The 14,328-nt window shown below is 43.5% G+C and overlaps 1 protein-coding gene across 1 annotated transcript; it reads right to left on the bottom strand.

Annotated features, from left to right (window-relative positions):
- Nucleotides 1–110: 110 nt before the first annotated feature.
- On the bottom strand, nt 111–8,301 carry F2RL1 (F2R like trypsin receptor 1). Its single transcript, XM_079994621.1, has 2 exons — nt 8,142–8,301; nt 111–2,894 (listed from the first exon to the last, which is right to left on the bottom strand). The coding sequence occupies exons 1-2, from the start codon at nt 8,212–8,214 to the stop codon at nt 1,795–1,797; spliced, it is 1,173 nt and encodes a 390-aa protein (XP_079850747.1). The 5' UTR covers nt 8,215–8,301; the 3' UTR covers nt 111–1,794.
- Nucleotides 8,302–14,328: the final 6,027 nt, after the last annotated feature.

Raw genomic sequence — 14,328 nt, 5'->3', positions numbered from 1 at the left:
GGCATGATTTGGGAGTTAAAGGAAAAGTTAGGGATTGTAATTATTAGCAGAACCAAGCAAAACACAGCACCAACCAAATTCTTGTTCCATGGCTCAGAAACACAGTGGCCCACTTTGCATAACACTTTATTTATGTTTATTATTCTTATTTTTTTAAAAATTGTACACAGCCCTTCATCCGTAGATCTCAGGGAGGTTCACAACATAAAATTGTAAGATAAAAAACACAAAATACATAGTAAGAACAAAAACAAATCAATAACCCCCCTCCCACAAACCCATTTAAAAGGGTATTGATGTTAATCAGCCAAAGGCCTGGTTGAAGGAATGTTTTCGCCTGGTACTAAAGATGTGTAATGAAGCTGCCAGTCAAACCTCCCTGGGGAGAGCATTCCACAAATGGGAAGCCACTGCAGAAAAGGCCCTGTTTTGTGTTGTCACCTTTTGGACCTCTCATGGTCCTAAACTATGGTTTAGCAGGACTGTGCAAAGTTCATGCAAAGCTCACACTCGCTTTGTTCCTGACAAATTCTTGTAGCTCAGGTTTGGCTTAGTGTGTGTCATGCATACTAGTCACTGCAGTCCTCCTTAACCATGATCTGTACCTGAGAAAAAACCTTGGCTACAGATCATGGTTAGAAAAAAAAGAACTTAAGCATAATTCCTGGTTTTTATAACAGGCAGGGCTTAGCTGCTGCATTATGCAGAGCTAAAAGGACCAGGGAGGAACAAAGTGGCTGCAATCACCATTGCAGAAGGCAGATCATTTGGCTTAGCATGATGTGCAAATGTGGCCAATAAGTCCTTTTTTAAAAATGCAAATTTATTTTTCAAACTGGATCCCATAGCCCCTCATATAATTCACATTTAAGAACTTGCTGAACGAAAAGGTCATTGGTCAGTTTGTGACCTGTGAGCAGAGCATACAAATATCACAAGGCACCCTACCTTGGCTCAGTTCATGGGCAGAGCAAGTTGCAGGGGTGCCGCTTGGGAAGAGTCCAGAGAGGTCTAGAAGACCACATTTGGGCTCCATGGTATGAGGTTTCCCACCCCTGCTTTAATGCTTTTTGAGACAATATTAATACCTTAAACGTAATAGACAAAAATCGGAGTTTATTAAAAGTACCACTTTGTAAAAAGTTTAAAATATTGGAAACAAAATTACTGCAAAGTACATTTTAGAAAAAAAGCACATAATTGCATGCTACACTGAGACTACATTATTGGTCTCACTGCATATTCACAGCATATTTAAAATATAAAGAGTTGTCTATAAATTATATATATAAAAAAAACCTTAGATATATATCTATATATATCTCAGTGCAAACAATACTCACTTGGACATCAGTAATACAATAGGGCCTTGAGAGAGATTGGCAACAGATAGGTTTGGCAAACATATAACTGAATCATCTGTCTACGAACTGCTGCATGTGTGTTGTAAGACTTATCTCATGAAGGACTGTGACCCTCAAAACGCAAACCTTTTAATTATTACTGAAGATTAGTGATTACATAAGACCATAACAATAAACCTGGGAACTAGCAGTCAGTGGCTATCAGCATTTACACTGAAGGTTCCCTTTAAAACCAACAAACTTGTCTACAGAAGCAGAAACCTGTTGATTTATTTAGCACACGTATCAGGCCAGCTGCTTTTGGTTTTTCCATCCCAAAGGAAAGATGGAAGGATAGAGCAGTTTGGAAGTTCTTATGAAGTTATGTAAGGCAAACACTGTTCAGTTTTTCATTGCCAACAGGAGACCAAACTTCCATCCAAATATAAATTTAGTAGGTTGACTTCGTAGTCTGTGAACCGGAGGAATAAGAGGGGGACTTCCTTGGGTATCTGTTTGACGAGAGAGAGACTTGCATCCTCCTTGTAGTGCGCACGCTTCGACAGAGGAGTGCGTTTTTAAGGTTGTCCCTAAAGTCCTTTGAAATGAAGTAATAGACAAATGGATCGATGCAGCTGTTTAGGGAAGAAAGGCACAACGCTACAATGTACAAGGCATATACATTACTGGTGTTGTGGGTTGTGATCTGGGCGTAGTGTAACACGAGCAGAACATTACTGGGCAAAAAACAGATCAAGTACATGGAAAGCACAGTAATGATGAACTTGATGGCTCTTTTCCGTTTCTTGCCAATGTTCTCATCTGTAATGGAAGCGTTCAGAGTCTTTATCATGAGGACGTAGGAAACAGTGGTGAGAACAGCAGGGAATAAGAAAACTCCAATTGCTAGAGAAAGGAAGTAGTTGTACATGTCTTTAGCCAACACTGCATGAGGCAGGACATCATGACATGTGGTGATGTTGAGGTTAGAAACATAAACAGTTTGGTCAACGAGATACAATGGAATGGTGCCAAGGAGGATGAGTACCCATATTGCAGCTGAAATCCCCACAGAAATTTCCGACTTCTTTCTTGAGTGCAATATGGGGTTCACAATCACCCAATACCTTTGTACGCTGAGGCATGTCATGAAAAGGATAGAGCAGTACATGTTTCCATAGAAGAACCCAACGAGTACTTTGCACAAGCCCTCGCCATAGATCCAGTTATTGCCGTTAATATGGTATGCAATCTTCAGAGGGAACCAGATAACGAAGAGGAGATCTGCCATTGCCAGGTTAGCCATATAGACCACCGCTGGGTGCCGCTTTTTCGTTCTCAAGAAGAAGACCCACAGAGCCATAGCATTGCTCGGCAAGCCAATGATGAACACTAGAATGTAGACCGTGGGAAGGAAGACTGTAGTCAATTTGCCAGTGAGGATTTTGGCTGCAAAAGCATCCACAGTGTATGCATCTTTAGAGGTGTCGCTTGTATTGACCTTATGACCAATAAAGCTTCTTCCTTTTGTCCGGTTGGTTGGATTTCTCTCTAAAAAGAAGATAAAAGCAAGAGTGTTAGCTGCTCATTGGTGAAAAACCAAACATGATCATCATGAAGCCTACATAGAGAACACTCCTAAATACTTAATTGGATACTATAATTCAATTTGGTTTGGGGGAGTTCTACCATTCAACTGACAGAGCTATCTGGCAAGCTTGACTCCATCAAGACGACCCACAAATTTAGAATCTTTTGAAGAAGAGAGTGCGAAGGCCATGCTTAATCCTTCCTATGCCTGTCCATTGTTCCTGGAAAAACTCTCAGTGGCTGTTCTTACCTTATTTATCCATCATGCTTAATCCTTCCTTATGCCTGACCATTGTTCCTGCTAAAGCCTATGGAGGTCATTTTACTTTATTATCTATCATGTTTTTATCCCACCCTTCCTTCAAGGAGGTGGGCTGCTTCCCCCTCTTCATTTTATTCTCACAAACATCCTGTGATGCAAATAAGATTGTTTCTGAAGAAAGGCCTCAACCTTGAGCTTCATGGCTGAGTTGGGATTAGAACCCAAGTACTAGTCTGGGACTCTAACCACTATACTTCATTGGTTCTCAGCCATTTTTGCCGCCAATTAGGCTTATTATTTTGTGCCTTAAGAGTTTTTCAAGCAATCCAGTGAGTATTTGTATTGCATTTGTATTGTAAGTGTATTACACAAAGAATAAATGGTATTGGGGAAAGGAGGTGGAAGTTGGGGGTGTGGTGACTTCAAGCAGACACTGTCTGGAAGAGTTGGTGAGGACAGACAAGCTATGGATTAATAACCTATGCACTGCCATGAAATAAGGGACGCAGGTGGCGCTGTGGGTTAAAGCCTCAGCACCTAGGGCTTGCCGATCGAAAGGTTGGCGGTTCGAATCCCTGCGGCGGGGTGCGCTCCCGCTGCTCGGTCCCAGCGCCTGCCAACCTAGCAGTTCGAAAGCACCTCCGGGTGCAAGTAGATAAATAGGGACCGCTTACCAGCGGGAAGGTAAACGGCGTTTCCGTGTGCGGCTCTGGCTCTGGCTCTGGCCAGAGCAGCGATGTCACGCTGGCCACGTGACCCGGAAGTGTCTCCGGACAGCGCTGGCCCCTGGCCTCTTAAGTGAGATGGGCGCACAACCCCAGAGTCTGTCAAGACTGGCCCTTACGGGCAGGGGTACCTTTACCTTTACCTTTTACTGCCATGAAAGAGTTTTGAAAACAAAAAGGACTGAACCCTCTCTTGGGCTCAAGGGAGAGAAACACATTGTCTTCATTCATTCATTCTCATCTATATCTATCTATCTCCCAAATACTTAACAGTACTTTCTTCTGGGACGTGGGTGGCGCTGTGGGTTAAACCACAGAGTCTAGGGCTTGCTGATCAGAAGGTTGGCGGTTCGAATCCCCATGACAGGGTGAGCTCCCATTGCTTGGTCCCTGCTCCTGCCAGCCTAGCAGTTTGAAAGCATGAAATGCAAGTAGATAAATAGGTACTGCTCTGGCGGGAAGGTAAACGGCGTTTCCGTGCGCTGCTCTGGTTCACCAGAAGCGGCTTAGTCATGCTGGCCACATGACCCGGAAGCTGTATGCTGGCTCCCTTGGCCAATAAAGTGAGAAGAGCTCTGCAACCCCAGAGTCGTCTGCGACTGGACCTACCTTTACCTTTCTTCTACATCAGTGATATAAAGTAAGCACAGGACTGGGAACAATATGTTTCATTCATAGCACATAGTTCTGCCTAACTAATGCAATAGTAGGTGGAGCATTAAGCCACAGTGCTCTTCAACGCCAACTACCTAACATGGTCAGCACACTTGGTTGCAAGAGGGTTTGGCCCTGACTAATAGCAAAGTTGTTACACAGCTGCAACTCATGCCATTATGTAGTTAGATATTAACACTGGATGCTAACTGGAGCCACTGACTAAAAGGCTCACTCATTCATTAGCGCTATGAGCAGGAGAAAACTGGAATAGATTGTGCTTTGTATAGCACACACTCAAAAGCACCTGAAAAACCAGTATTGAAACTTTTATGTTTTCACTTTGTTAGCAAGTGTTTTTAGTGTACACAAATAATGAGCAGGAGGTATGGGAAAGAAGAGATAGCAAGAAACATGCCTCCTACTCCTACCTCCAGTCACAATGTGAAGTCTACACTAATTTCACTTTTATACTCACTCTGCAGAGCCAACCCAATATATTTTGCTGCCTGACTTAAAGGAAAAGATCATACCCCATTGGTCTATGTACAGGAACCAACCAGTTTGACAGTTGGATCTTAATCAAATAGCCATTATAGGATAGCAACCTCATTTGTGCCCTGGAGGTGGTGGCTAGCCTAGGGGGTGCAGGAGAGGCCATGCAGCCCAGAGCTCCATCACCCAACATCTTGTCATCGTTCCACACCTCACAGCATCTGCAGACTATGGCAGCCAACTCTGTCTACCCAATGGTAGGGCCAGCCATATGGAATTTTACAAAATGCCTTCTCTTCTCTTCTCTTTCTCTCTCTCTTTTTTACAACATGTTGTGAAATCCTCAGGAGCAAGGTTGGCGTCTGCAGCTAGGTCTTGCAAGACAACTACACCCATTGATTTCTCACAGAGTCAAATATAGTCCCTTAGCCCTAGGAATGTTGCTCCACCATTCCTCCTGCAGTAGGAAGATGTAAATCACAATCTCCAGTGTCAAATTTGAAAAGGGCGCCAAGGCACATTGCAGGAGCTGCAGTGGATGGTTTAGATACAGTGACATTATGTGTGAACATAAGGGTAGTAGCTACCCTTTTAGTACAGATCAGTATGAGAAGGCAAAACACACTCCCAAGGGACAAGGCAGACCTGGCTAGGGAAACCACCCACTCTCTTGGTACGTTCCTGAGTCAGACCACTAGTCCATCTAGCTCAATACTGTCTTACACTGACTGGCAGCAGCTCTCCGGTGTTTCCTAGCCCTACGTGGAAATGTTGAGGATTGAACTTGGGACCTTCTGTATGGTTATCACTCCAGGAAGTACAGCTTATCTCCAACCACAACAAAGTACGGTATATGTACTTGTCTCTGACATATTTCTGCTCCCCCCCCCCCCCCACTTTCCAGCTTCAGAATACAGGTTCTTTGAATGACAGGAACTGCCTTTTTGGTTTTACGCCAGAAAGCTTCATGTGCATCAATCGCGTGGTATAAAAGAGTAATTGTGTGTGTAGCTAGTTTGCCAGACTTTTTAGTCCACTTCATTGGCTTCTGCTGAAAGAGATGTTAGGGGTGGATGCCATACTCCTGCAAATATATTACAAAATCTTTTCTAGATATTGAACCCTTTTTAAAAACGAGAGTGGTTTTTCTAGAAAATTACTCAAGCTGATATAACATACCAACAAAACCAGAGTCTAAATGCACAGATGCCATAGAAAAGAAGTATTGGGTTGTTCTTAATTAACTGCGCTCCCCAGGTAGAAGTTGCAGAAACCATAAAAGACATTTGGATTCAAACAGAAGCTTAACAGATGCAGAAACAACCATTAACACCATCACAAAATTAAAAGCTGCAAAGAAGCCATTGCAAAGCAGAAAACTTATATTATCTCTTCTTAAATAAATAAATAAATAAATAAATACTCCTTGACACCGAGCAGTTTAGACACAAAGTGAATATTGGTACTTTGTTTATCCAATCTTAGTATCTTGGACTGCCCAGAATATTCTTACAAAAAGTAGTAAGCAAAAGAGGATGTCCATTTAGTGATCTAAGAAGAGCCTTCAATGAACTGGTATAAGGCCATTTTACAATTGTACAAGTTGCATTTATGTAAAATGAAGTCCTGAGAATGTTTGCACTGCAAGGCATACCCAGGAGGCATGAAAAGAGCCCCAAGTTACCAACACTTTCCTAACCTTTTAGATTATGCATTCTATTCATTTACTACAAGCTAATACCAAAGCCTAATAAAATTATATTGAATCTCACAGCCTAAAGAATGGGTAGGCAAACTAAGGCCCGGGGGCCAGATCCGGCCCAATGGCCTTCTAAAACTGGCCTGCGGACAGTCCAGGAATCAGCATGTTTTTACATGAGTAGAATGTGTCCTTTTATTTAAAATGCATCTCTGGGTTATTTGTGGGGCATAGGAATTTGTTCTTCTTCTTAATATCCAAATATAGTCTCCCCCACAAGGTCTGAGGGACAGTGGACCAACCCCCTGCTGAAAAAGTTTGCTAACCCCTGGCCTAAAGTGTTATCCATTGCTCCCCAAAATCCCATCTTAATGCATGATAGAACTGTTTTGCTACAGTCAGGAAGATTATACTTTGATTTTTTCAGGAGATCAGATCCTTAGCACTAATGTCTGAGAGCTTAATTAAAGATTCATTAAGTTTTCTTTTTCAGACTAGGTTTTTTAATGTGGTAAAAAAATCAGTCTGTGTCAAGCTATTTTACATACATATTTTAAATATAAACCATGGTTCAAAGGAAAGCATTGTCAAGATATCAGGTTTATGTAAGAACCTTCTGTCCTAGAGACAATTTTTTATTGTCGTTATTTACAAGATTTACTGGATGCCTTACTGAAGAGATCAAAGTGAAGTTTAACACCTAGTACCCATTCACAAGAACACAGATAATTCTTGTAGACTTCAAAGTAAATCAGATATTAACACAATGTTCTAAGTCGTCCCCCCAGCCCCGCGCCAAAAAAGGAAATGTTTTAGGCACTGAAATTAGTCACTTGGTAGCTTTGAAGTGAAAGCCAAAAGGTGCAAGGAGGAAGTGTAAGTCAGTGGTGTTCGCACTTTCTAAAGGCAAATAAATCAGTGTGGAGAAGACTCCATAAAGTTGAGCAGTCTGAAAGCCACTGCTGAAGATCTTTACTCCAGGTAAACACGACTTATGGCGACCCAGAAGTTAAAAAAGAGGGGTGGGGAAGCATTCAGTATATACTTGGGGCAGCTTATACGATTTGCAGCCATGCACTCAAAGCAGGACATTAAGTTAAGCCTTGTTTACCTTACATGGATAAATAATAATTGAAAGAGGGGTGGGAATGATTAACATCCCCAATGGTGCAAGTCTCTCTGCACATTCGTTTGGGAGTCCCACTGCACTTAACTTCCACTTTGCCTAAACAAGGATCCGATCCTGCTGCTCGGACTAAGAAGAGGCAAACCAAGTCTACCTGAGCCAGAGACCAGCGAAATCTCCAGGAGAAAGGTTGGAGGGCAGGCAGAGAAAAGGACCCCGCCACCTTCTTCCCCTCTCCGTGCCTTACCTGTGGCAGAAGCGAGCATCAGAGCTCCAAGCAGCACCACGAACCCCAGCCAAGCCCGGCCGAGGCGCCCCATTTCCGCGGCACGCGCCTCGCTGCAAAGGCGCCACCACCAACTTCCTCCTCGAGCGTCGACGGCGACTGGGCAGTTTCACTGATACCTAAAAAGGGAGAGGTGGAGGGCTCGGGAGGGGGCGGCGCCTAAGCAGCACCTCCGTGACGTCACCGCTCCAGTCCTGCCCTCCCCCTCCCCTCCCCCCGCGCCTGGCAGTAGGTAGGCGCTCTTGGCTGCCCTCGGGAGAGGGGCGAGGTGAGCTCAGGGCTCTGGAACGTGGCGCGGAGGCGGAGGCGCTTTGCGCGCCGCCATCGAGCTCGCGGAGCGCCTACGAGCAGAGCCAGACATGTTCCCAGGTAGTGCCGGATTTCCGTATAAGCTAAACAAGCTGTAGCTTAGGGCCCCCCAAAAAAAATTAAAGGGAAAAAAACCACTGGATGTACATTTCCAAAATATAAGATAAAAACACTATTAATATACTTAATTGTATTTCACTATTAATATACTTCTTAATTGTATTTCAGTTCAACAATTACTTTGATAACATACATATTTTGTTATGTGCAAATGGCTTTAGATACCTGTTAGGTATCTAAGACCCTGATGCTGGGAAAGATGGAGGGCACAAGGAGAAGGGGACGGCAGAGGACGAGATGGTTGGACAGTGTTCTCGAAGCTACCAGCATGAGTTTGACCAAACTGCGGAAGGCAGTGGAAGACAGGAGTGCCTGGCGTGCTCTGGTCCATGGGGTCACGAAGAGTCGGACACGACTAAACAACAACAACAATAACAACAACCTGTTAGGTCCATAAATTACCATGTAAAGGTAAAGGTAATTATACCATAAGGTCCAGTCGCGGACAACTCTGGGGTTGCGCACTCATCTCGCTCTATAGGCCAAGGGAGCTGGCGTTTGTCCAAAGACAGCTTCCAGGTCATGTGGCCAGCATGACTAAGCCGCTTCTGGCGAACCAGAGCAGCGCACGGAAACACCGTTTACCTTCCCTCTGGAGTGGTACCTATTTATCTACTTGTACTTTGACATGCTTTCGAACTGCTAGGTGGGCAGGAGCTGGGACCGAACAACAGTAGCTCACCCTGTCGCAGGGATTCGAACCGCCAACCTTCCAATCAGCAAGCCCTAGGCTTTGTGGTTTAGACCACAGCTCCACCCACATCCCTCAAATTACTATATATTGAACACAAAAAATAGTGACAAAGGACAGCTGAACATATAAAGGGCCCCATTACCTTCAGCAGCTTAAGGCCTCATCAAATCTAAATCTGGCCCTGTTCCCAGGAATCGCAGGCACCAAAAGGCTTTATGTGACACACATTTAAAGCACGCCCCCACAGGAATCCTGGAAATTGTAGTTGACCCTCACCCGGACAAGGCCCAGCACCCTTAACAAACTACAGTTCCCAGGATGCTTGGGGTGTTGTTAATGGGCTTTAAATGTAGGCAGCCTAAGGCTACGCTTCTAATCCCACTTAGCTGCCAGCAAGTCCTACGGAATTCTGTAAAGGATACTTCAGTAAAAGTAATGGATTCAGTAAACTAGTCCATCACAATCCATGTCTACACATGGGAGCCAACTCCTAGGGGCTGAGGTCCCTTCGGGTTCCCCAAAGTTGATGGGCCTTGCCAATGCCATTCAAATGGTGTGCATGCACCATGTCTTGTGATCCATTATGCAAGGGCTTACCTGCCTCCTTTGTTTTATTGAAGTTGGCACCCCTGACTCAGAAGGAAGTCCCACTGAGGTTAGGGGGGCATACCCCCAGGTAAATGGGGTTAGGATTGCATCCTTAGCCAGTTAGTGAACGAAGAGCCGTCTCGGGAGATCATGATTTCAAGGGTACAGCTCTAGCCTTCCTTTTCAAAACCTCCACCCACCCAACATCTGCAAGACTAGGTTTCCCATCCCTGTTTTTAAATATGGCAAGCAGTCTCATATAGCTGCTAGTCTGTACTAAGTGCACCTGATTAACTGCGTGTCACCGACTGATGTGGTTCAAGCATGTTGCCACTGAACTATTAAAGAATTTGTAGAACCGGTTTAGAGCATCCACAGGATCGTGGAACAACTATAAATGCCACTGAATAAGTAAGTCATTAGGCACAATTGCTTTGAAACAAAGAAACACAAACAAACAAACAAACACTACAAACAAACAAACAAACAACTAGACAGGATGTGGAAATCTTTATCTGGTCTCAGTGTGAGACAAGTCAGAGGGTCTTCCTAAAAACAGAACCAATGTGCTATTAGCATCGGATTTAGGGCAGTATGGGTGGTCCCCCCCCCCCCAGAGTGCCGAGCCCAGGGGGCAAATAACAACAACAACAACAATACATATATTTATATGGGTACCTACACAAAGCTGGGGGCGGGGAGCATAATTTTTTGTCCTCACTCAGGATGCCATATGACCAAAGTCTGCCCCTGATGCTATTTACTATTATTATGATTTCTTTTAATGGATTTCAAACACACGTTTTTGGAGTGGGGTAAAGATCCCTCCCGATGTGGATTAAAATAAATCAAAATACAAAATTAACTACAATTCCAGGGAGGGGAGGGGACGTGCTTTAAATGTATGGTGTGTAAAGTAACTCTCACCTACTCAAATGCCACTTGGCATTTTAAATCCTGGAAGTTTTAACTACAATTCTCAGTATTGATGGAGCGTTAGAAGTTCCTTTATCTGAGTAGAGACTCGTTCCTTTTATGCCATATGACTGATAGTGTCAACGCTGTGCATTAAACTGGTGTTCACATTATTGCATGCAATTTCTAACCTTCCTTTCAATCCATAAGGTGCTCTACGCATAATAATAAATATAAATATAATAACACTGCAACAAAATTGGGATTACTTCTACTCGCTTCCAGCATTTGGCATAGTTCTTGGGTAGCATAGGCTCCCTTCATCTCAAGACTGGAAATAATCAAGGACAGAAAGGAAGCAGCAGCAGCTGCCTGGGCTTCAGGTGAACTGCTAAAAGCAATAGCGGATACATCTGCTGCTGCCTGGCTTGCTTGTATTTCTTTTTCTAAGGATTTCAGGTAATTTTCTTGTAAGCAGAAAAATGTCACCAAACTTCTCAGTGCAGAGGAGAAATCCCCCAGCAGTTTCTTGGGGGGTAGTGCTCATCATTAGCACATTTATTTTTATGTTTCCCCTGAGGTTTTGTTGTTGCCATCACCATAAGTGTTAGCAGCAGCAATTGTATTGTCAGACTGGCCACCATTTTACACCCTCCACAATGCCCTGACCTAATGGTGGAGAATGTTTGGAGACTATTATGCCAGAAATTCTCAGCTCTATTTCCAGGACGGAAGGGGGGCGGAATCTTATGCTGTCTCATAGTAACTGAATCATCCTTTCCCTTGAGCCTTTTCTTCTCTTGGCCAGTAGCTAGATTTGCTGGAGGTGAGAACAGGAAGCTGCATGCTCAACTCCCCTCTAAACTTTCAAGCTAGGAAAGCCCCTATTCTTCATCACCAAAGCTTTGTGTGCTGCATGTCCTTCCCATCCATCCGCCCACCTTTCTCCCCCTCCCCCCTCCCAGATACTTAAAATGTCCTAGTAATGGTTGAAGAAAGGAAGGGAACTTGTGGGGCGAAACTGAGCCAGGTGAAATGAAGCCTAAAGACCTAGTTTGGCATACACCCCCCACTCTTTTGCATACACACACATACATACAGTGGTACCTTGGGTTACATACGCTTCAGGTTACACACTCCGCTAACCCAGAAATAGTGCTTCAGGTTAAGAACTTTGCTTCAGAATGAGAACAGAAATTGTGCTCTGGCGGTGCGGCAGCAGCAGGAGGCCCCATTAGCTAAAGTGGTGCTTCAGGTTAAGAACAGTTTCAGGTTAAGTACGGACCTCCGGAACGAATTAAGTACTTAACCCGAGGTACCACTGTACACAGAGGCTGGCAGCTTCAACAACACCCCTCTGGAGGCTTCACCCGGGGCAAAAAAACACGCCTAGTCGGCTAGTCCCCCCATAGCTACCGCTCTGCCAGCTGCATCTTGAGAGCCACCCATTTCAGGATCTTATCCTAGACTCAGTGCAAATGTTATCAAATGTTACCAGTGTTTTATAAGAATGGAAGTTTTGTAACATTTCAACACTGGCCCAAATCAACACTTCAAAAGAGTAGACTCACACTAGCAATGTGATGATTAATTTAGCCCGAAGAAAAACACAGGCACTCAGAAAGAAGCTGATTCCAAAAGAGAGAAACGAAACAACAAACCAGGTACTCTTATTGCATGTTTTGGGTATTGGCACATAAAACAATTCTGACCCAGAGTTAACTGATCCCCAAAGGGATTCAGTGGTATCATAGATATGCCATGAAAAATGTGGAGTTAAGGAGCTCCGAAGATCCAATAGATCTAATTCAGCTGGACAGCAAGCCTGCATTCATCACAACCACACCCATGTTTGCTTTTCTTCTTTGTTTTATGGAGCAGAATTCTAATGTATAATTCCCTCAATGTAAATACTGACCTCATTCTCTGACTGAAGACTTATGTAATCAAAATAACACAATCCATCTGCAAGAGAGAACTACCAGGCAGCTCAGAGTGACTCCAAAGTTTGCAGAAGTACCAAAAAAATCCCAGCCCTTACATGAAGAAGAGCCCTTGCAATTCACTGATTACTGAGGATGCTTAGGGGTCATTGAATGCTGACTGACTGGTCAAAAGGTGGGAAATGGAAAACAACAACAAGGATTGGTGGGGAACGGAATGGAGTATGCTGAAAGAAATTACTGTCCAGAACTCATTCTTCACGTGTGGATCCTTATGTGGCCAAAATGGCACAATGTATGTATGAAACAGATTTATCAGCAGGCTTGAGGAAACAGCAAGGATTGTGGAGGCATGCACACATAACTCTTCAGGGGAAAATGTCTTGTTCAGGGTCTGTTCCTAAGATCAATAAAGATTGAGGTCGCAAACACGCCTTACATTAAAGCACAGCCTCTCTAATGCTGGGAACTAGCTTGTTAAGGGCACTGCAAATTGTAGTTCGGTAAGTAGTAAACCAGAGTTTCCAGGGTTCTTGAAGGAGAAAGTGCTTTAAATGTCTGCTGTATATGCATTCTGAGTGTGCTCCGTGGGCATAGAATACTGATTACTGACTCTTGAATGGAATAAGAAACTGGGGGGAATGGAATATCCTGGAATAAGGGCGTTGTGGGAAACCTGAACAGGAGCATGTCATACGACAATACTTTTTTGCAACAAATGCTGGGGGAAAGAAGGGGAAACTCTTATCTCCCCTGACTTTGGAAGTAGCAGATTGTCCCCACTTCAATCACTCTTCCCCTTCTTAGGATTGCTCAACTACATGGGAGCCTCTCATCATGGATTTAACATATATCATTTCTAATTTAGACAGTCTGAAGCTGGTGACCTCCTGCTAACTCAAATAACCAAACACAGATACAAGATCTGACTTCTTAACTGCTGTTTAGATACTTAGCAGAAAAGACAGGCCATAAATTCAGGGACATAATTTCCTCTGAAGTTCACATCTGTATTTAATTACAACTTATCTCCTTAATCAAGGTTCAGAATGACTAATATCAACATCCTATCTATTCAGATCCTTAATAGGCAAAAACTGTCTGGATGATTCATCTTGTCTGTTTACAATGAATTAACACAACATTCCTTTCTTTGCTTGAATGGTCATAATCTAAAAGTTACACAATAATATACTTTCCCATTTTCTATATTTTATTCCTTAAGCTACTCTATTATGCTGAAAACATAAAACAGCTTTCTTAAACTGCTCAGGTTTGACTACTTTCCCACCTGATCCTTTATTTTTTTATTTTTTGCACAATTAAAGCCTGTTGTTTACACTAAAGGGTAAATGATTACCCTTGGCAATAAAACTGCATTCCTGGCCTATTAACTCATCTAAGTATATTCACTTAGATGGGCTTTCCTAGGAGCAAGCTGTACTTTATACTTCAGCCTCCTTTATACTTCAGGCTCCTTTTCAATTGCAAAGTGCCCTCAGGAAACATTAAGAGGGATGGGGAGGGAAAGGAGAGCTCAAGACCTCCCCTGAAACTTCCTGACATACCCCAACTGGTT

The sequence above is a fragment of the Podarcis cretensis genome, assembly GCF_951804945.1.
Source record: "Podarcis cretensis genome assembly, chromosome: 11".
In the NCBI taxonomy this organism is placed as follows: Eukaryota; Metazoa; Chordata; class Lepidosauria; order Squamata; family Lacertidae; genus Podarcis; species Podarcis cretensis.
The sequence above is the reverse complement of the archived record's forward strand: the minus strand, read 5'-3'. Positions and strand labels throughout refer to the sequence as shown.

Coding starts and splice junctions, on each gene's coding strand:
- F2RL1 (XM_079994621.1), bottom strand. CDS start 8,214: ATGGGGCGCCTCGGCCGGGCTTGGCTGGGGTTCGTGGTGCTGCTTGGA. Junction 2,895..8,141: donor GATGCTCGCTTCTGCCACAG/GTAAGGCACGGA, acceptor TCTTCTTTTTAG/AGAGAAATCCAACCAACCGG.